The sequence below is a fragment of the Ips typographus genome, linkage group LG1 (assembly GCF_016097725.1).
Source record: "Ips typographus isolate SLU linkage group LG1, UJ_Ityp_2.0, whole genome shotgun sequence".
NCBI lineage: Eukaryota > Metazoa > Arthropoda > Insecta > Coleoptera > Curculionidae > Ips > Ips typographus.
The window spans coordinates 28065928-28087729 of NC_138422.1; the positions used below are offsets into that span (position 1 = coordinate 28065928).

The 21802-nt window shown below is 31.4% G+C and overlaps 2 protein-coding genes across 2 annotated transcripts in view; one reads left to right on the plus strand and one right to left on the minus strand.

Annotated features, from left to right (window-relative positions):
- Positions 1-21802, minus strand: part of mus301 (mutagen-sensitive 301) — a 178741-nt gene that overhangs the window by 130719 nt on the left and 26220 nt on the right. The window lies entirely within an intron of this gene.
- The window catches only part of RhoGEF3 (Rho guanine nucleotide exchange factor 3), a 164561-nt gene that overhangs the window by 4657 nt on the left and 138102 nt on the right, over positions 1-21802 (plus strand). The window contains exons 2-3 of the mRNA XM_081995654.1: positions 5262-5545; positions 13209-13413. Of these exons, the coding sequence (XP_081851780.1) occupies positions 5367-5545; positions 13209-13413 (384 nt within the window). The 5' untranslated portion in view covers positions 5262-5366. The remainder of the gene's footprint in view (positions 1-5261; positions 5546-13208; positions 13414-21802) is intronic.

Here is a 21802-nt window from a genome sequence, read left to right on the forward strand (position 1 = left end):
TGAAATGCTTTAACAAGAAGTTTATGTGTACTTCCCGTGTGGTCAAAGTCACATAATTTGCGCATTAAAAAATTAAAAAACGAGGAGAAAAGAAGAAGAAAAGATCAGCAGATTCAAAAAGAACTGAAATGAAAACAGAAAAGAAAAGGGGCTAAATATATTTTTTTTGCGAAAATAATTGTATTATACCAGAAAAGAGGAAGAAAATGTGACAACATTATTTTTGCACTAAGAATGTTTTCTCTACCAGCTTAAAAAAAAATTGAAAAGATGAGAAGAAAAGCTGTCAAAATTAGTGAATACATTTTTCGTGCCTTTTTCAAATTTTCAAATTCAGACTAAAAGAAGAAGAATTGAAAGTAGGGAAAATATTTATCTTTCTTCTTTTTTTTTATGATTTGGTCATGTTCAGCGTCCAAAATGTTCAAGTAGAAAGTAAATTTAGTTAATCCTAAACTTCTTTCTTCCTTCTTTCCTTCTTCCACATTCGAATTTAATTTTTTTCTCAATCAAAAAATGGATATCTACTGGACTACTTACAATAATGCTGTTCGAACTTAAATTATATATTTTTTATGTACTTTTTGAAATTCAATATCTCGGTAACTTGAGGAGCTACAGAGGCCATTTTTAACCCATTTTGTAGTATTTTTTATACTTTTTCGAATGGCGTAGGAACGAATTTCCTGCGAATATAAATAAAAGAGCTATGATTTTTCAAAAAGTCAAAAAATTCAATTTTTGTCAAAAGTGCAATTTTAGCAAATTTTTATTTTGCTCTATAAGGGTTCCAATGCACAGCAAAGGGCATATTTATACAAAAGAACCTTAAATTAGGTAAAATAAGCACAAAAAAAGCACTTTAAAATTTTTCACTTTTCAAAAAAATTGAAAGAATGGGGAGGTACTAGAGAGGTTTTTTAGGTACTTTTTGAAATTCAATATCTCGGTAACGTGAGGAGCTAGAGAGGCCATTTTTAACCCATTTTGTAGTATTTTTTATGCTTTTTCGAATGGCGTAAGAACGAATTTCCTGTGAATTTAAATAAAAGAGCTACGATTTTTCAAAAAGTCAAAAAATTCAATTTTTGTCAAAAGTGCAATTTTGGCAAATTTTTATTTTGCTCTATAAGGGTTCCAATGCACAGCAAAGGGCATATTTATACAAAAGAACCTTAAATTAGGTAAAATAAGCACAAAAAAAGCACTTTAAAATTTTTCATTTTTCGACAAAATTTAAAGAATGGGGGGTACTAGAGAGGATTTTTAGGTACTCTTTGAAATTCAATATCTCGGTAACATCAGGAGCTAGAGAGGCCATTTTTAACCTATTTTGTAGTATTTTGTATGCTTTTTCGAATGGCGTAGGAACGAATTTCCTGCGAGTCTAAATAAAAGAACTACGATTTTTGTGTGAAAATGTGACAACATTATTTTTGCACTAAGAATGTTTTCTCTACCAGCTTAAAAAAAAATTGAAAAAAGAGAAGAAAAGCTGTCAAAATTAGTGAATACATTTTGCGCGCCTTCTTCAAATTTTCAAATTCAGACTAAAAGAAGAAGAATTGAAAGTAGGGAAAATATTTATCTTTCTTCTTTTTTTTATGATTTGGTTTTATGTTCAGCGTCCAAAATGTTCAAGTAGAAAGTAAATTTAGTTGATCCTGGTAAAACTTCGGTTGAAGAGTGATTGGTGAACTGTGGATCAATAAAAAAGCATTAGCTTCCTTTTGTATTTAAAAAAATATATATTTTTTTGGTTTTAGATTACTTTAATGGATTGATTAATTGCAGGAATTAAAACTTTAACCTTCTGTATTCCTTCAGAGATACAATTTTCGTTATAAGCAAAGGTAAGTTATATCATTCCTTTATTTTCAGACCAAACATGCTATCGATTAGTTTGGTATTTTAGGACAATAACCTCTTACTTTTATTACAATTTAAAACTAAAACTGCATGAAACAAGTTCTCAAACCTTTCTTGTGTAAACTGATTCAAATTGTTAACATCACAATGTAAATAATCTGTTGTAACAAGTTACCTAAATGCCAATTTTATAATTTGCATTAGCAAACGATAGTAAAGTTTTCAGAGACAACAGTGTTTAAACAGCTTCAAAACGCATGCATTAAGATCAGACAAATTTGCACCATTTATTTTGGTTTGTACAAACAAACTGTCCTGGTTTTTACGTACAAATTGTTATTACCCAAATCCGTTTGTCCAAACCAACATGTTGCTGTGTTTAAAGGTCTGTTCGCAGAGGCAATCCCTGACTGGTTTCCAACTCAGAAAAAGTAAATGTGACTATGAAATTTTCTGACTTGTGGCCAATGGATGTATCTATTTCTCTGATTACTAGTTGGAGATTCTCTCTCCGAACAAACCTTCACTTTGGATGGGTTTTCGTACGAATTTATTTCCAGCAACAGTTGCAGAAGAGAGTCATACAATGTGGAATTAGAGCTTTAGTGTTCGCACTAATCAAATTTCGTTTGACAAAATTCCGGACTGAAAAAAGGGTTGAAATGTGTCCCTGTTCAGGAATGCACTACGACATATTCCATTTTCGAGCCAATCGATTCGTCGAAGTTGAAATATGAATATTAGCGACCTCGACGACATCTATAAAGGTGGGGAATTCGATAAAGTTTGTTGATGGTAAATGCAATAAAGATCGTTTTATCGTGGCGAATCGAAAAGTCAAACTAAAAACCACTTTTGACGCATTTGCCTTAAAGGTAGTCAATCATTACAGTTTGAAAGTTACTAAATTTCCGTTCTATCAGGTCTAAGATTGATGAGATAAGTAGATTAATACGGAGAATTGAGGCGGTAATTGATGAACCATTAATCGATAAGCTTTAGATAGAATAGCCACAAGAGTGGAATTTAGCAAATCAGGTGTTAAATGCCATATAATTAGAGAAGGTGTAAGTTGTTTCTCTAATTGGTTTCCTCGTCCACGCAAAAACTTTTTAGTATTGCAGGCCTGATTGAAACACATTGCTGAATTCACTTGAAAACTCTCTCTAATGTATATTTGTTAAATATCTCGTTACCACATTCTTCGACAAGCTCTTTTCAGTGTATTCCTAGTGCGGCTAATCAATTCGTCACTTCGACGAGAATAGGGAGAAAATCCAGCTTGGAAACGTCAATCTGAAGCTTGTTGCGGTGGGAAAATGCAAATCCGTGTTCTATTTACTCTCGCGCATTTACAAATACATCACCAAACTTTCGAATACTCTTGCGTGTGTGAGTTTTTGAAATTTTACGTGTTACAGGAAATTTCCAACTACAAACCAACTTTGTATGATCGAAACTTTTCAACCACATCTCACATACATCACTCAAAACTTTTATGGAATTTAGTAGAGCTTTGGTTCCTTCAAAACCTAATCTCTTACTTAAGAAACTTTTTTTTATAAATGACATGTTTACGTAAAGCGTAAGCAAACAGAAAAAATAAGAAATCAAATTCCGTTCATCCCAGTTTGTGAGGTCGTATTATTCAGATTTATAAAATAGCAGTTTTGAGCAACTAATTTTGTTTGTCAAAACTTTACGTCGTTTTTGAACACTTTACAAAAAAAAAATTGTTGTTATTGATTGATTTAATAAATTTCATCCACATTCACATTTAATTTTTTTCTCAATCAAAAAATGGATATCTACTGGACTACTTTCGTTTATTAACGAGAATAGCAAGTGAAATAGATCAGTTATTCTCGTTTAATACACGAGGCAAGTTGAATTTTTTCTTGTTAACCAATTTTTTTGAGCAGTTACCCAAATATCTACAAAATTAACAAATTCTATAAGGAGAGTATAAATTAATCAAATTATGCAGTATTTCTAAATTCCTCATCATCTAAACCCATGCATATTTTATTGTTTTAAGGTTATATTGGGAAAGATTATGTTTAAATGACTTTAATCTGATTTACTAAATTGATAAACCAAACATTTATACATTTACTTTTAACCCTTTCAATTTTAGTTATCCAATGGTCGACAATTTTGAATTTTGCATTTTGGACACCGCAGGGTTCCACGAACGACTGTTGGAATAACTTTTTTCCAGAAAATTCAAATTTCAGCAATTTTCCAACAAATTTTCATGAAACATGTTTATGGCAGATAACTCAGAAGGTCAAGACGAAATAGAAGAATCGGTTGAAATTAAAAAAAATTACAATTTTAGAACTTACTGCTTATTTTTTACAAACTTATTAATTATTTTTAGGTACTTTTTGAAAATATCTCGGTAACATGAGGAGCTACAGAGGCCATTTTTAACCCATTTTGTAGGATTTTTTTTGCTTTTTCGAATGGCGTAGGAACGAATTTCCTGCGAATTTAAATAAAAGAGCTACGATTTTTCAAAAAGTCAAAAAATTCAATTTTTGTCAAAAGTGCAATTTTGGAAAATTTTTATTTTGCTCTATAAGGGTTCCAATGCACAGCAAAGGGCATATTTATACAAAAGAACCTTAAATTAGGTAAAATAAGCACAAAAAAAGCACTATACAATTTTTCACTTTTCAAAAAAATTGAAGGAATGGGGGGGTACAGAGAGGTTTTTTAGGTACTTTTTGAAATTCAATATCTCGGTAACATGAGGAGGTACAGGGGCCATTTTTAACCCATTTTGTAGTATTTTTTATGCTTTTTCGAATGGCGTAGGAACGAATTTCCTGCGAATTTAAATAAAAGAGCTACGATTTTTCAAAAAGTCAAAAAATTCAATTTTTGTCAAAAGTGCAATTTTGGAAAATTTTTATTTTGCTCTATAAGGGTTCCAATGCACAGCAAAGGGCATATTTATACAAAAGAACCTTAAATTAGGTAAAATAAGCAAAAAAAAAGCACTTTAAAATTTTTCACTTTTCAAAAAAAATGAAAGATTGGGGGGGTACTAGAGAGGTTTTTAGGTAATTTTTGAATTTCAATATCTCGGTAACATGAGGAGCTAGAGAGGCCATTTTTAAACTATTTTGTAGTATTTTTTATGCTTTTTCAAATGACGTAGGAACGAATTTCTTGCGAGTATAAATAAAAGAACTACGATTTTTCAAAAAGTAAAAAAATGCAATATTTGTCAAAAGTGCAATTTTGGCAAATTTTTATTTTGATCTATAAGGGTTCCAATGCACAGCAAGGGGCATATTTATACAAGAGAACCTTAAATTAAATGAAATAAGCACAGAAAAAGCACTTTAAAACTTTTCATCTTTCAAAATTTTGTTTGACAGATGGGAGAGTCAATGGACAGTGAAGATACCGAATTTCGAAAACTGTTTGGTTCGTGATGCCAAAAGGAAAGTAAGCGGTAGACAGCCGGAAGCGGAAGTGGTACGATGTCCCGGGACGACCTGCAGCACATCCGCGACCGGCTGCTGCACCTGGACACTTCGTCCGGCCAGCGGATACCGTTCAACGTTAAACGGAAATCGTCCTCGTTGTCCAGACAAACGTCCAAAACAGCACCAGCTACCTCGAAGCTCAGCATGCAAGACTTTGTCCGGATGGATCCAGGGTAAGTCGAGTTAACAAAGTACGTTTCATTTTCGCTATTTGTGCCCTCTCAAATTGTTACTAAGTTACAACCCTAACGATTGATTGAAACAGAAAAATATTTCAAAAATCTAGTAATATAAGAAAAATGAGACTACTGAAAATTTTATTGCTCAATTCGTAAGTTAACAGATTGATTACAGACGCGAGTTTTCTAACATTTTAAAATTTAATGCTTCCAACGAAGAGAATGTGTTGAAATGATTGTGCTGGTTAATTGCCTAAAATTTTCAAGAGAAAAGTAAAAGAATGTGTTGAAATCAATGAGCTGACTGTACCAACAATTTTCAAATAAAGAGTACAAAATTGTGTCGCAATAATTGTGCTGGTTAATTGCCTAAAATTTTCAAAAAAAAAAATTACAAGAATGTGTTGAAATGATTGTGCATTATTAACGGAAATTATATTATTTTTGCAAAACGTTGTAGTGGTATTTCCTATTTGTTAAGTAACTTCTAAAATTGAACTACGTTAAGAGTAACAATAAATAAGTCAATTTGCTAAGAATATTACCTGAATTTCCACTCAAACACGTCAGTCTGGAGACGGAACAAATGAAAAGTGAAGGTGTCGTCATCACGTAAAATAGATTAGCGAGAAATTTCGGCACACCCTCGTCAACACTAAACAAATGAATCCATTTTAGGGGAATTTTGAATATAACCAGGTACAATCGGTCTTGACGACCTGATAAATGAGTACAAAACGGGAAGTGGTTTTGCGTACAAGCGGCCAACTTTTATCAAAATTGATATTAAACTACGCTAGTGCGGTGATTTATCGTCCTGCGGCCTTCTGCTTCTGAGACACCTTTAATGAAAATGGATTTCATAAAGTCGCCCCGAAAGGTCTCTTCTACTATAGTTTATGCAGGCTTTGCTACGACTACCAAGGTTTCAATTAATTTTCAAATTACTTCATTTAGGTTAATTTAAGTCGGTGAGTCGGTTATTTTTGTCCCATGTTAGCATTAAAAGTTGTTTGAAATTCACTATTGTGCTTAAAAATAGGAGGTTATACAGGGTGGTCCAGTTTTAAGTGTCAATAATTCACCATTCGATAGCCAATCAAAAAATGATTTGACTTGCATTATGTAATTTTTCTGAAAAACGTTTCCCACCAAATTTCAATTTAAAAAATCGTTTTATAGTGTAAAACTGAACATTCAAGACTTGTGAGACTCCAAATTTGTACTGAATAGTCTAAAAACTTGCTATTAACTACTAGGAATAGTCTTATAATTCGTTTTCTCAGACTGCCTTCCTGGTAAAAACTAAAAACAATCCGGAAATCCAGACAAAGATTGTATTGTACATGAAACTCATTTTTTGCTACTAAAAATAATCTAAAAGTTGATTTTTAAGGCTAGAACTAACTTTACTAGGACTATAGAGAGTCCAAAAGTCTATTTTCAGGACTTTAATTGATGTACAACTCAATTTTCTGAAACAAGACTAGAAGTAAATTAAATTTTTGGACTATTTTATTTCTCAAGACTAATATCGTAGCATTTGGTACCAAATTGTTTTACTTTTATTATTGAAGAAACTTGACTTTTGGAAATAGTCTTAAACTCGATTTTTCAGTCTTAAAAAGCACTAAAAACAGTCTGAATTTCTTAGAGATACTACAATTTATTGCACCTATGCGTGTAGAAATTTAATAGTAAAGAAGCTAAACTTGAAATGACATTTTTAAGACTACGGATAGTGTCCAAACTGGCTTTTAGGCCTTATAAGTCAAAAGATAGTATTGAAGCATCTTAAAGCACTAAAAACAGTCTAAATTTTTAAGAAATACTTTGAATTTTTAGCACTGAGGTGTCTAGAAGTCGATTTAATAGTAAAAAAGCTTAGAATGACATTTTGAGTCTATGGAGAATGTAAAAATTGCTTTTTTAAGTTTGCTATGTCAATAACTTCGATTTTCCAAGCTGAAAGCAGTTTTGAAGCACTAAAAATAGTTCAGACTTCTAAGAAAATGTAAAGCAAAGTAAACAGTACGAAAAGTTAGTTTTCAAGACAATTTTTATGAATCTAATGTCAATGTTCTGTATCTAAGACTATTTTCAAGACTAAAATATTGAAATTTGTTTTCAAATTATGAAAACTTACTTCAAATGCAAATTTTACGTTTCTGATGTCACTTTTTGGTGTTAGTCAATTTTTAAGGTTTAAATGTATGAATTTGTAATAAAAAATTCTAGAAAAAGTGTTTTTTTTATGTAAACAAGTTAATTTTGAATATTAAAGTCTCTGGATGTGTATGAAAACTGGTTAGAAACACAATTTTTAATCTTCTGAAATCAATTTTTATCTTTTCTAAATCAATTTTCACAACTAAAGAATTTCAGTTTATTTGGAAACTATGAAAACTGGCTACAATAAAATTTTTTAAGCTTCTTAAGTCAATTTTTCGTTTCCAAGACAATTTTTAAGTTGGGTTGAGTTTGGGTCTTTGAACGTAATAACTGAATTATCTCGTAAACGAAGTTTCAAATTAGAATTGTATTAGAGATAATTAATTTTTCATCGTGAACAATAAATTTAAAAGAAACTGTAATTTTTGAAAAATATCCAAACACCTAGAAAATAAGACAAAAACATGAAAACCATCTTCCTGTATCTACGCTTCTGAAGAATTTTGGCAAACGTCATTCATAATGAGTATTAATTTCATGAGACAAAAAAAAACGATTTTTTAAAGTGAAATTTGAAGAACTTTTTCAGAAAAATGACATAATGTATATTAACTTATTTTTTGATGGGCTATCAAATGGTGAATTATTGACATTTAAAACTGGACCACCCTGTATAAATAAGTTACAACCTGTCAAAAGTGCAATTTTGGCAAATTTTTATTTTGCTTTACAAGGGTTCCAATGCACAGCAAAGGGCATATTTATAACTAAAAATCTTAAATTAGGTGAAATAAGCACAAAAAAGGCATTTTATATTTTTTCATTTTTCAAAAAAATTTAAAGAATGGGGATGTATTAGAGGTCTTTTTTAAGTACTTTTTAAGATTCAATATCTCGGTAACGTGAGGAGTTATAGAGACGAGTTTTAGCTCATTTTGTAGTATTTTCTTCTAATGGCTGTTTAGCGAAATTGGTAGGAGTTCAAATAAAAAAGTTACAACCTTTCAAAAATACCAAAAATGACAGTGTTGGTAAAAAGTGCATTTTTGGCAAATTTTTTATTTGCTCCATAAGGGTTCCCATGCACAGCAAAGGGTATATTTATAACTAAAAACCTTAAATTAAGCAAAAATAAGCGCAAATTAAGGGTAGTAATGGTTCATTACCATGCTAGTCGTATATCAACTGCTTTTTTTGACCAATTACAAAATACCCACTGTGTTGAGATTGTCTAATGTCACCAGTATGCTGTATTCATTTATTTTTTTAGTTATTGTTTAAAATGAGAATTTAAAAAAAAAGTTAATCAAGTAAAATCATGAATGTGACAAGTAATAGTATTAGTGAAAAATAAACTTATTTTGAAGTAAAAAATACATCAAAACCCTCATCATCTAAGTAGAGTTGATTTAACTTCCCTACAACAATATTGACCCTCGTTTGATTCCAATTAAACAAGGTTGGAGAAAAATTAAAATCATAATAATAAGTCCAGAAATAACGTTTTCTTAACGTAACGACATTCTGCATAACAGTTCTTCTATGTGAAACGGCTACTAAATGTAACAATTTTCCTAATTTTTGTTTTATGGTAATAAACCCTTGAATAACAAAGCTGCGTTTAATACTGTATCATCGATAGTGTAAGGGCCGCCGACAGGAAAATCAATGACCGTTTGCGCCATTTCCCAATTTCCATGAATGCGTTATGCCGTTTTGCATTTATGCAAGCGAACCTCATAAATAACGATGATCAACCATTTCCGGTGGTGTCGGCACTTTAAGACACAACCGCCACTAAACTAAAAGTCTTGGAAATACGTGGCACACACTCGGGAATAAAATCTCCTTCAGCTTGGAGACGTTAAAAGAGAAAACTCCCTTTTAACGTAAATCGGTTCGTTAAGTCTGCCAGATGTGACCGTCACTTGATTAATGCCACTTGACGATATTCAGTAGCAAAAATATGTACTACCCACTAAAATACCCGAAAGTGGTTTTGATAATAATTAAAATACTAATTGTAGAGCTCCTTAAGGACGGCAGTTGAAATGGGAAGCCAAATTAAAGGCGGCAATAAAACACTGTTAAGTAATTTGCTTAAGCGCTTTTGTAGACGAATGGGGGCGGCATAATGGATTTGGATTACACCTAAAATTAATTATCCGGTGTAATGAGAACACCTTATTTTTGGATAATAGCAATAAAGACTCTTATTTATAAACTGGTTGAAAGTATTATAAAACTCTTCGCCTTAATCTGTTTGTTTTTAAAATGTTTTGCAAATTCCCCTCCTAAATACAGCACAATAACTTAAAGTAAAGCGTTACTATCATACATATTTCTTGAAATCCCAACAATTAAAACTTATATCTGGTTTGGGAGAAAATTGAACACCCTTTACAAAATGAGGTTATAAAAGACGTTTTGTTGTGTGTGACATTCAATCAATGATATCTCTCCTCTCGGTCCATCTTCCTTAAATTTAAATTGGTGTGTGAGAATTCCCTAACTAAAATTAGCCGGGGCGATAACAATACAACCAGAGCAGCAATGTCACTTAAAATTCAACATATTATGTTCACGTGAAATAAATATCACCATCCAATGCTGGTAATAGTTCCATTCAGGCTTACCCTTTGCCGAAGCCATTATGCACAGAAACGGGATGTTTTATTCAAAAACCCTCGAATCGATATGTTCCAATTCTGGAAGCGTTTGTATAGGAAAAATCAAACCAAATAAGGATGACGTCAGATATTTTGTTTGTGCCAACATAAATATAGTCAAAATTTTATCCATCTAGAATGACGTCAAGCAAGTGAAAATACACGCATGTGTTGAACTAGATCACAAATTTTAACCTGCAAATCCTTTGAAAATTATTGATCAAGAAGTAGGTTCAAAGAGGAAATTTTTTGTCTCAGTATACAGGGTGGTCCAGTTTAAAATGTCAATAATTCACCAATCGATAGCCCATCAAAAAATAAGTTGACATGCATTATGTCATTTTCCTGAAGAACGCTTCCTAAGGAAGACACAAACCTCCAAAGTTATATATTAGCCAGCTGTGATGTTATTCAAAATTGACAAAAATGTCTAATTGGGTTATTGTGTTTTTTACGTTAAAATGGTTCAAAAGTATTCAAATCTGGTCACCTGTGAGGTTTACGAGTTAATTTTTGACACTGAATATTAGTCAATAGTCAAAAAACAGGATTTTTGGACTAATGTTTACTGGCGTTCAATTTTTTTGACTATAGGTAGTGTAAAAGTGATCATTCAATTCAAACTTTTTTTTATTCAATTAAACATTTTGGACTAATTTAATTCTAAAAATTAGCGTTTAAGACTAATATCGTAGAATTTTTAATGCCAAATTTGTTTACTAGTCTGAAACTTACTTTTACTATAAAAATAGTTTAAAATTTGATTTTTCAAAAATGTTAAAATAGTTTTTTAAGCCTGCTATGTCAAAAACTTGGTAAAGATAACCCTAATAGCTACTTAATTTTTCAAGCTGAAAGCAGTTTTAAAGCCCTAAAAATAGCCCAGAGTTCTAAGAAAATAAAAAAATAAAGAATCTAATGTCAATATTCTGTATTTAAGACTATTTTCAAGACTAAAATATTGAAATGTATTTTCAAATTATGAAAACTTACTTTAAGTGCAAATTTTAAGCTTTTATGTCACTTTTCATTGGTTCAGAGTCACTTTTTGGTGTCCAAGTCAATTTTCAAGGTTGAAATGTGTGAATTTGTAGTCAAAAATTCTAGATAAAGTAGTTTTTCATGGCTACAAGTCAATTTTCACTACTAAAGTTTTTCAACTTATCTGAAAACTATAACGACCGACTACAAAGACAGTTTTTAAGCCTCTCAAGTAAATTTTCATAGTTTCCAAGCCAATTGCCAAAGCTAAAGTCTTTCAATTTGTCTGAAAACTGGTTACCAAGACATTTTTAAGCCTCTCAAGTCAATTTTCACCGTTTCAAAGTAAATTTACTGGTTTCTAAGTCAATTTTCAAAACTAAAGTCTTTCAATTTGTTTGGAAACTATGTCCAAAGACGTTTTTTAAGCTTCTTAAGTGAATTTTCACTGTTTTCAAGAAAATTTTTAAGTTGGGTTGGGTTTGTTTTGAACGTATTAACTCAATTATCTCGTAAACAAAGTTTCAAATCAGAATTTTATAGAGAGATACTTATTTTGTAAATTGAACAAGTAAACAGATATTTTTGAAAAATATACAGTGACGTAGAGAATGAAGCAGAAACATGAAAACCATCTTTCTGTATTTACACCACTGGACAGTTTCGACAAACGTCATTAACATCACATAATGAGTTTTATTGAAAAAATTACTACGCCACTGGATCTATAGTGCTTTCAAATAGCTGTGACCAAATTTTTTTTTTAAGAAATTAATCAATTAATAATTAATAATAAACAAGTAAATAATAACACCATTTCTATGGCAACAGTTGATGCAGGGTGTTCTTTTGTGACCGTTAGCTTAGAGGATTTTTGAATTTTAATTTGTCATAACTTTGTTATTAATGAATGGATTTTCATGAAATTTTGGTCACAGCTATTATCCAGTGGCGTAGTAATTTTTTCAATAAAAAAATCGCTAATAAAAATTCTCCATTTTCTATCAAGAAAAAGTATCGTAATATGACCTGAAAACTGAAATAAATATTTAAAATTTTCATTCCTAATTATTTAAAAAAAAAAATCATTGAAATCGGTTAATAACCTAAAATTTTATAGGGGTGTTTCCATTCTAAATGGGTCACACTGTATATTTGTTATAAATTTGATTAAAATATTGCTCCAGCGGTCTGACAGTTTTGACAAGTAACCGATTTTTTAAACTAAACTTTTATGGACTGTATATTTTCCTTGGGAAGCATTTTTCAGGGAAATGACATCTATGTATGTTAACTTATTTTTTGATGGGCTATCGAATGGTGAATTATTGACATTTAAAACTGGACCACCCTCTTTAGTTTTAACAAAAACGTTGGTAATTAACAAAATTTTTGACTTTTACTAAGATTACTGACTGATTTTCCAGTCAAAAATAGTTTTCAGTGGCTATATAAAGTTACTGGTCTATTTTCATTTAAAACCAATAGATTTTATCATATTTGCAAGGCAGAAATGGACCTGCAAGTTTTTAAATGTTCTCCAATTTGGTCCATTAATTCTTTTTGCAAAATTTTGATTCCTACTTAGTAATTCTGTTTTAGCATACATTAATTTAATGCTCTATCATACACATTGGAGTTCATGTGTATGGTCATTTTTGCATATTATACGTTCAAAGTAATTTGTTTCGTTTTAATAAAATGCTAGAGAAACAGATCTTCTCTTTTTCTACACTGCGGCTTTGACGTCATCCTACTTTACATTGACTTTTTGTTTATAAATTCCTCGGTTACAAAATAGATTTGATTAAGTTTTGTTTTTCCCTTATACGCAGATACACTCCGGATATCGAACACCTGGTGTTTCCCAATTCGAGAAGACGCAGTCCGCAACAGGTGGCGCCGGTCGTACCCGTTTCGGAACCGCCTTCTTCAGGAGCAAAAACCAGGTCTCGGCTGGCCGAGATGTTTGCGCTAAGTCGTCATCTTCAGAGGTCCAATCCTGAACGGCAAGACAGCAAACGGAAAGGACCAATGAATGTAAGTGGTTTTTGGCTTTATTTTCAATGCTGTCAATTATAGTTAAAGTTTGAAAAAACTTGATTGAGGTACCGAACATTGTTGTCAAATGTCCTTTTTTGCATAAAATGTTTAGGTATTCATCATTCGTCCCCATACATATTTAGTCCAAATTTTTACTGTTTTTAGGAAAAAATATTTTTTTGATTTTCAATAAGTCAACTGTTCAGAGCCTTGTAACTCTCTATATCATTTTTTATTATTTTATTTTAAAATTGGGAATAACGTACAAGTACAAAGCAATTTAATTTTGTATAATCAATGAATGTCCTGGTACATAATCGATCAAAACAAAAGTGACAAAACGTATAACATTCCTTGGGGAAAATAACGTATAACCTAACCTAAATAAATGTGGCAAAAAGTGATTGATAACCTTTTACACATCCGTATTATGTGTTTATCTTGTTTGGCTCATTTCCCGGCTGTCATAATAGTACCCGTGAAGAATATTTCCATTTTTAGGCATTTATGATACCGGAAAAAAAGACCTTTTCAATCGTTTTACAACAGAAAGGGTCGATGATTTCCGCAGGGCTATTGTAAGGGCTGGCACATGGTCTCAAATTAAATAATTCAAAGGGCTAAAATCGAGTTTTTCACACATACACGGAAAAAGGGTCATTTTCTGCTTAGGTTATTTACTTTGTTGAGATGAACATATAAATGAATTAATTGATCCATTTTTAAGTTTAAGTCTGAATTTTTTAAAGACTGATATGGGGAGTTGTTTAGATTCATTCGATTTTTTTGTAAATCATCATCAACAGGTGATTAATGGAAATATTTTGCCAATTGGCCAAATTATAGCCACAACCAGTGACATATAACAGTTAAGAAATAGCGATGAGACCAAAACAGGTGAAAAAACAAAAGTTAGCAAGAAAGAGGGAAAGAAAACTGTACAATGGCAAAGTAAAGCTTAAGAAAGCCTTAACTTAAACAACAAAAATTAAAGGATTTAGAAGAGTGATATCACGTAAGTGAAACAATTTGATAAGACAGTTTAAATAAATAAACTCAAGAAACTTAGAGTCAAAATCAGATATTCCGCCATTTTGAAAATCAAATATCTCAAAAATGACACCTGGAATTAAAAAAAAGTCTCAAAAAAGCCATATCTAGTTGTATGGGTTTTTTGAGATTGGTTTTTCTTGCTATCAGAAAAGATTGCAGTCAAAGCATTTTATCATAATTAAGAAACACTCAAAACATTAATTTCACTTGTTGATAAAATTTCGTAAAATGTATAATTTAATATAATACAGGGTGTCCCACGACGAAAGACCTCGATTGATATTGGAAAAAGTATAAATAGGAGAGTTTTGAAAATTTGGTAGGGTACTGATGTGGGCATGCCCAATCCAACTAAAATATTTTCAAGATGGTTGCACTTCCGCTTATACCGGAAGTCGATCACAACTTTCTTATTTTAAATAGAACACCCTATATATTATTACATATTTGGATTCCTCACAAAATTCTGACCAACTTTTGTATAGAATGCCCTATGTCTATCTCTAGCCGTTTTCGAAATATTTGATGTTTTTCCAAAAAAGTGACAGTTGCAACGCTCAACATATTTTTGTACTATGTTAAAACCGTATTTCATTTTGCAATGAAACTTTGGGTTATTGTAAATGAAGGATCGTTTTATTATACTGAGGGTGCGTAACGACTCATTTGTATACAGGGTCGTCAAAAAAAAATCATAAACTTGCCACTAAAAAAAATGAAAAATCTCAAGTTTTTTAAATGGAAACCCCCATTTTTTATGACGGAATCATTTTGAGCATTTAAAATTACTATAAGTTTCAATTTACTTGCCTATACCTAAATCCAACCCATTTCGTTTTATTTGAGAATAAACATTTTTTATTATAAAAATTCCAGATTTCTTGAAAATTTCTCTCTCTAATTACGTGTAACTGACAGAGAAGCGTAGATAATTGCATGCGTGAAGACAGTAAACGAAAAAAATACCAAGTATCAATCCAATTAATTTTGTCGACGGTATTGGATTTTGGCAACAGCGTACTGAAAATATGGCCTACTTGGTATTTTTTTCGTTTACTGTCTTCACGCATGCAATTATCTACGTTTCTCTGTCAGTTACACGTAATTAGAGAGAGAAATTTTCAAGAAATCTGGAATTTTTATAATAAAAAATGTTTATTCTCAAATAAAACGAAATGGGTTGGATTTAGGTATAGGCAAGTAAATTGAAACTTATAGTAATTTTAAATGCTCAAAATGATTCCGTCATAAAAAATGGGGGTTTCCATTTAAAAAACTTGAGATTTTTCATTTTTTTTAGTGGCAAGTTTATGATTTTTTTTGACGACCCTGTATACAAATGAGTCGTTACGCACCCTCAGTATAACAAAACGATCCTTCATTTACAATATCCCAAAGTTTCATTGCAAAATGAAATACGGTTTTAACATAGTACAAAAATATGTTGAGCGTTGCAACTGTCACTTTTTTGGAAAAACATCAAATATTTCAAAAACGGCTAGAGATAGACATAGGGCATTCTATACAAAAGTTGGTCAGAATTTTGTGAGGAATCCAAATATGTAATAATATATAGGGTGTTCTATTTAAAATAAGAAAGTTGTGATCGACTTCCGGTATAAGCGGAAGTGCAACCATCTTGAAAATATTTTAGTTGAATTGGGCATGCCCACATCAGTATCCTGCCAAATTTTCAAAACTCTCCTATTTATACTTTTTCCAATATCAATCGAGGTCTTTCGTCGTGGGACACCCTGTATAGAGTCATATATTATATATAGAGCCAGAATCAGATATTCCGCAATTCTGAAAATCAAATATCTCAAAAATGATACCTGGAATTAAAAAAAGCCATATCTAGTTGTATGGGTTTTTTAAGATTTGTTTTTCTTGCTACCAGAAAAGATTGCAGTAAAAGCATTTTATCATAATTAAAAAACACGCATAAAAAATGTATTAACATTAATTTCACTTGTTGATAAAATTTCGTAAAATTTATAATTTAATATAATAATAATATAATTTGCTTGGAATCCTGAATTCTGATGCACACTGAGCACGATCATCCAAACTTCTAGCTGCAAGTTCTAATTTGCAGCAAAGTGACAGCAAAAGTCAAATTTAATACGGTTATTATTCTAGGTTAGGTTGGAGCACATTTTAGGATAAGACCACAAAAAATCTAGCCCATAAAAAACGTGAAAGTAGACATTATTTGGGGGAACATTTTGGGTCGAAAAGGATTACAACCCTCCGGCAACCTCAAAAACAAATCGAATCCGATCGAGATTCTATTTGAATTTAAGCAGAACACTTTCTGGGTCAGGGATTTAAAGGGTGAACCTTTTTAGTTTAGTTTAAGCTGACATTGAACTTCAGGCAACCGATAATAATAATAATAATCGAACTTGAATTTATCAGCTTTAATAATGTTTATTCGTAATTATACTTGATAGAACCGAATAGTGACACTCAATTTGATTACCAATTCACGAACCCCTTTTATGATTGATTAAATATTGAGTTTGAAGGTAAATTAATATAACACAACGAGTGACGTCAGAGCGACCTTTCCCTGGATTTCCTATTACTGTCTGTATTTATCTTTCAGGCCGAAGGTGACGCGTAGGAAGCACAATATCATCCAGAATTCAGTGTTGTCTTTGCGGCTAACGTAATGGAAAAATAATAAAATGCCTCCTGGTCTCGTTTAAAACCCTCAGGAAAATAAAATTTATGAAACTGGGCTGCACGAAATTTTTCAAACTCAAGAAAATGGTATTTGACTGGAATATCGCTTAATGAAAGTTTCAACTAACTTTGGCATTGTTAAATTAAATTTCTTCCTTCTTAAGAATATTTCATTAGCTTTTTTAATCTTTTGCGGTTTTACTTCAAACACATATTGATCTTTTACCATATACAAGGTGTTTAAAGTAAAGATGTACTAACAGTAGTCAGTAATAAAATCCAATATTCAGTAGTTTCATCAGTAGTGCAATCCAGGTAAAATAGCATTTATTAGAGTGTTAATTAAAAAACTGAAATACGTTATTACATTCCTCGTATGTATACAGACAAATCAATTGCAACATCAAAATGTTTAATAAACATTTCATTATGATTACTAGACTATTTTAATTTCGATTGTCTGTTAAAATGAATTAAACTTCCAGAAATGTTCCATTTCAGGAACAATTTAGCAAATGCATGCATATTCCGACACATTTTCCCGAGCGTATAAAGACTCTACTAGCGAGTTATTTGGAAAGTCATTACTTTAGCATAAAACGTTATCAAATTTTAGCAAAAATAGCTGAGTAATGATGATCAAATTGAATTCCGGAACATTTCCAGACGTTTAGAGGAAAGGCACAAATCTAAAATTATATGATATTGCATACTGGTAGTAAGTAGAAAACATATAATTAGCTAATCATTCGAATTATAAAGAAACTTGACCCCAAAAGCCACATTGGAGGTATGTGACGTATATACTGGAGAAACACGAATCTGCGGTCGATCCAGACATTTGCACTTCAATAATTAATCAATGCCCCAGAGTACGACAAATAGGAACGTCGAGTTAAGTTGGGAAGGCACATGGGTTTTTAAATTATGGACACATGAAGGAATTTATGTCAGGACATTTTTAGGTCACTTAAAGAACCCACTTTTTCAGTAAAAAAATGACAGTTAATCATAATAAGTTTTTGAAACCCTTCAGCACCAGGAGTAAAAAATATGCTTTTGAATTATACCAAATTTTAGATAGAAATAAATGAGTACAAAATAATATGATTTATGGACATTACGTTATGTTGAAGTGAAATAATTTCTATTCAAACCCTTAAACAAATGTAATTGCTATAAGGACTTATGGGACGTAAAATTTCAAAAATTGTAAGTTTCAAAAGCAGGGTGTAAATTTCTGTTTTTTTTTCGGAAAAAATGCAACATTTTTAAAGATCGAAAGAACTTGCAAAATGCTTTAGAATGGTCAAATTCGACAACACAAGAGTTCTTCTTGAAAAATTGGTTAAACCGATTCTGACAAAATAAAAAAGCAAAAAACATGGTTTTTCTGAAAATTAAAAACGAGGGTAAAAATAAAAAAATTGTGTGATATTATAGAAGTCATACATACTCTAAACATTCTATGGAGAAAGAACAGCAAAATATGGACAAATTTGAAAATAGTAGAAATGTTTTATATTTATTTAATCGATTTTTCTTGATTTCCTGAGTCATCTGACATAAATGAAATTGGTGAAAAAAATTTTTGAATATGGTTAGTAGAAATAATTGAACTGGTTGTTAAATTAGAAAATTAGTGTAAATCTTGAGTAAAGCATTACATTTTCACTGTAACAAAACCACTGAACATAATCTGTTTTTGAGAATTGTCATGTATTGTATTGCATGTTTAGATTAGGTTCATCTTCATCAATATGTTAAATGTGTTAGAGAGAACCAAATGTAATTATTGCTCGGACTAGTAAAACTTTCTAAAGTGGAACTTTTTAAACTAACATGAGCAGAGTGAAAACTTTATTTTCAACATGCCTATAAAGCAGATATGGTTTGGAGAAACACAAAGAAACCTGCAGAAACAATTTTGACAGATTATAATAAATTAAGGTGATACTATTTTAGGACAGTTATCTTAGTTTACCTTACTCACTCTGTAGATGCGTGATTACCGAGTGTCCTTAAATGTTATACGAACCAATGTTGCCAGGTCTACCGTTAAAACGGTATATCTATCGTTTTGCAGTTGTTCTACCGTTCCCCTGTTTTTGTATATAATCTACCGTTTTTAATTACGTTATTGCTATTATGTTGGTTGTATACTTTTTCAGTTTATTGAATAGGAAATTTAAAGGGGATTCTAAAAATTCTCTAGGTTCTCTAAAACCACGTGATGTTTTTCGCTATTGTCAAAATTTTACTAGAATTTGCAAGAATTACATTTTAAAACAGTTTTAGAAACAAAACAATTTTCCGAGATTTAACCGTTATTTTGACAATTGTCACTTCATAGCCTAGCTAAATAGTCTTCTGAAATCACGTGACAACTGTCAATCACGTCAAAACTGTCAAACCATGCTCTAAGGTTGCAAAAATCAGGGTTTAGGAACGTTTTCTTGCACTATTTGATATAAAACGTGTTTCTGAGAATTATGACAGTTATTTTGAAAATTATCACGTAACGTCTAGCTAAATAGTCTTCTGAAATCACGTGACAACTGTCAATCACGTCAAAACTGTCAAACCATGCTCTAAGGTTGCAAAAATCAGGGTTTAGGAACGTTTTCTTGCAGTATTTGATATAAAACGTGTTTCTGAGAATTATGACAGTTATTTTGACAATTATCACGTAACGTCTAGCTGAATAGTGTTCTACAATCACGTGACAACTGTCACTAACGTCAAAACCGTCGAACCATGCTAAAAAGCTGCAAAAATCAGGATCTAAAAACGTTTTCTTGCAGTATTTGATATAAAACGTGTTTCTAAGAATTATGACAGTTATTTTGACAATTATCACGTGACTGTCTTGCTAAATAGTGTTCTACAATCACGTGAATACTGTCACTAACGTCAAAACCGTCAAACCATGCTCAAAAGCTGCAAAAATCAGGATCTAAAAACGTTTTCTTGTAGTATTTGATATAAAACGTGTTTCTGAGAATTATGACCGTTATTTTGACAATTATCACGTGACTGTCTTGCTAAATAGTGTTCTACAATCACGTGACAACTGTCAATAACGTCAAAACCGTCAAACCATGCTCAAAAGCTGCAAAAATCAGGATTTGGAAACGTTTTCTTGTAGTATTTAATATAAAACGTGTTTCTGAGAATTATGACCGTTATTTGGACAATTATCACGGGACTGTCTAGCTAAATAGTGTTCTCCAATCACGTGACAACTGTCACTAACGTCAAACCGTCAAACCATGCTCAAAAGCTGCAAAAATCAGGATCTAAAAACGTTTTCTTGCAGTATTTGATATAAAACGTGTTTATGAGAATTATGACAGTTATTTTGACAATTATCACGTGACTGTTTTGCTAAATAGTGTTCTACAATCACGTGAGAACTGTCACTAACGTCAAAACCGTCAAACCATGCTAAAAAGCTGCAAAAATCAGGATCTAAAAACGTTTTCTTGCAGTATTTGGTATAAAACGCGTTTCTGAGAATTATGACCGTTATTTTGACAATTATCACGTGACTGTCTTGCTAAATAGTGTTCTACAATCACGTGACAACTGTCAATAACGTCAAAACCGTCAAACAATGCTAAAAAGCTGCATAAATCAGGATCTTAAAACGTTTTCTTGCAGTATTTGGTATAAAACGTGTTTCTGAGAATTATGACCGTTATTTTGACAATTATCACGTGACTGTCTTGTTAAATAGTGTTCTACAATCACGTGACAACTGTCAATAACGTCAAAACCGTCAAACCATGCTCAAAAGCTGCAAAAATCAGGATCTAAAAACGTTTTCCTTGTAGTATTTGATATAAAACGTGTTTCTGAGAATTATGACCGTTATTTTGATAATTATCACGTGACTGTCTTGCTAAATAGTTTTCTACAATCACGTGACAACTGTCACTAACGTCAAATCCGACAAACCATGCTCAAAAGCTGCAAAAATCAGGATTTGGAAACGTTTTCTTGTAGTATTTAATATAAAACGTGTTTCTGAGAATTATGACCGTTATTTGGACAATTATCACGGGACTGTCTTGCTAAATAGTGTTCTCCAATCACGTGACAACTGTCACTAACGTCAAAACTGTCAAAAGCATGCTTAAAAGCTGCAAAAATCAGGATCTAAAAACGTTTTCTTGCAGTATTTGATATAAAACGTGTTTCTGAGAATTATGACAGTTATTTTGATAATTATCACGTGACTGTCTTGCTAAATAGTGTTCTACAATCACGTAAAAACTCTCACTAATGTCAAAACTGTTAAACCATGCTCTAAAGTTGCAAAAATCAGGGTTTAGAAACGTTTTCTTGCAGTATTCGATATAAAGAGCGTTTTTAAATTGAAATTTATGATTTTTGACAATGGTCACGTGACTGCCTAGCTAAATGATCCTTTAAAACCACGTGATATCTGTCAGTAATGTCGAAACTTGAAAAACAATTATTAATAAAAAATCTGTATTTTGTTTTTGAAGTACGGTTTTTATAGCAAGAATCAATGATTTAAATTTTGACAACTATTAAAAGATACCCTGTATAATAATGTAAAATGAATGAATTTGTTTTGATCATTTGATCTACCGTTTTTCGACTGAATATTTAG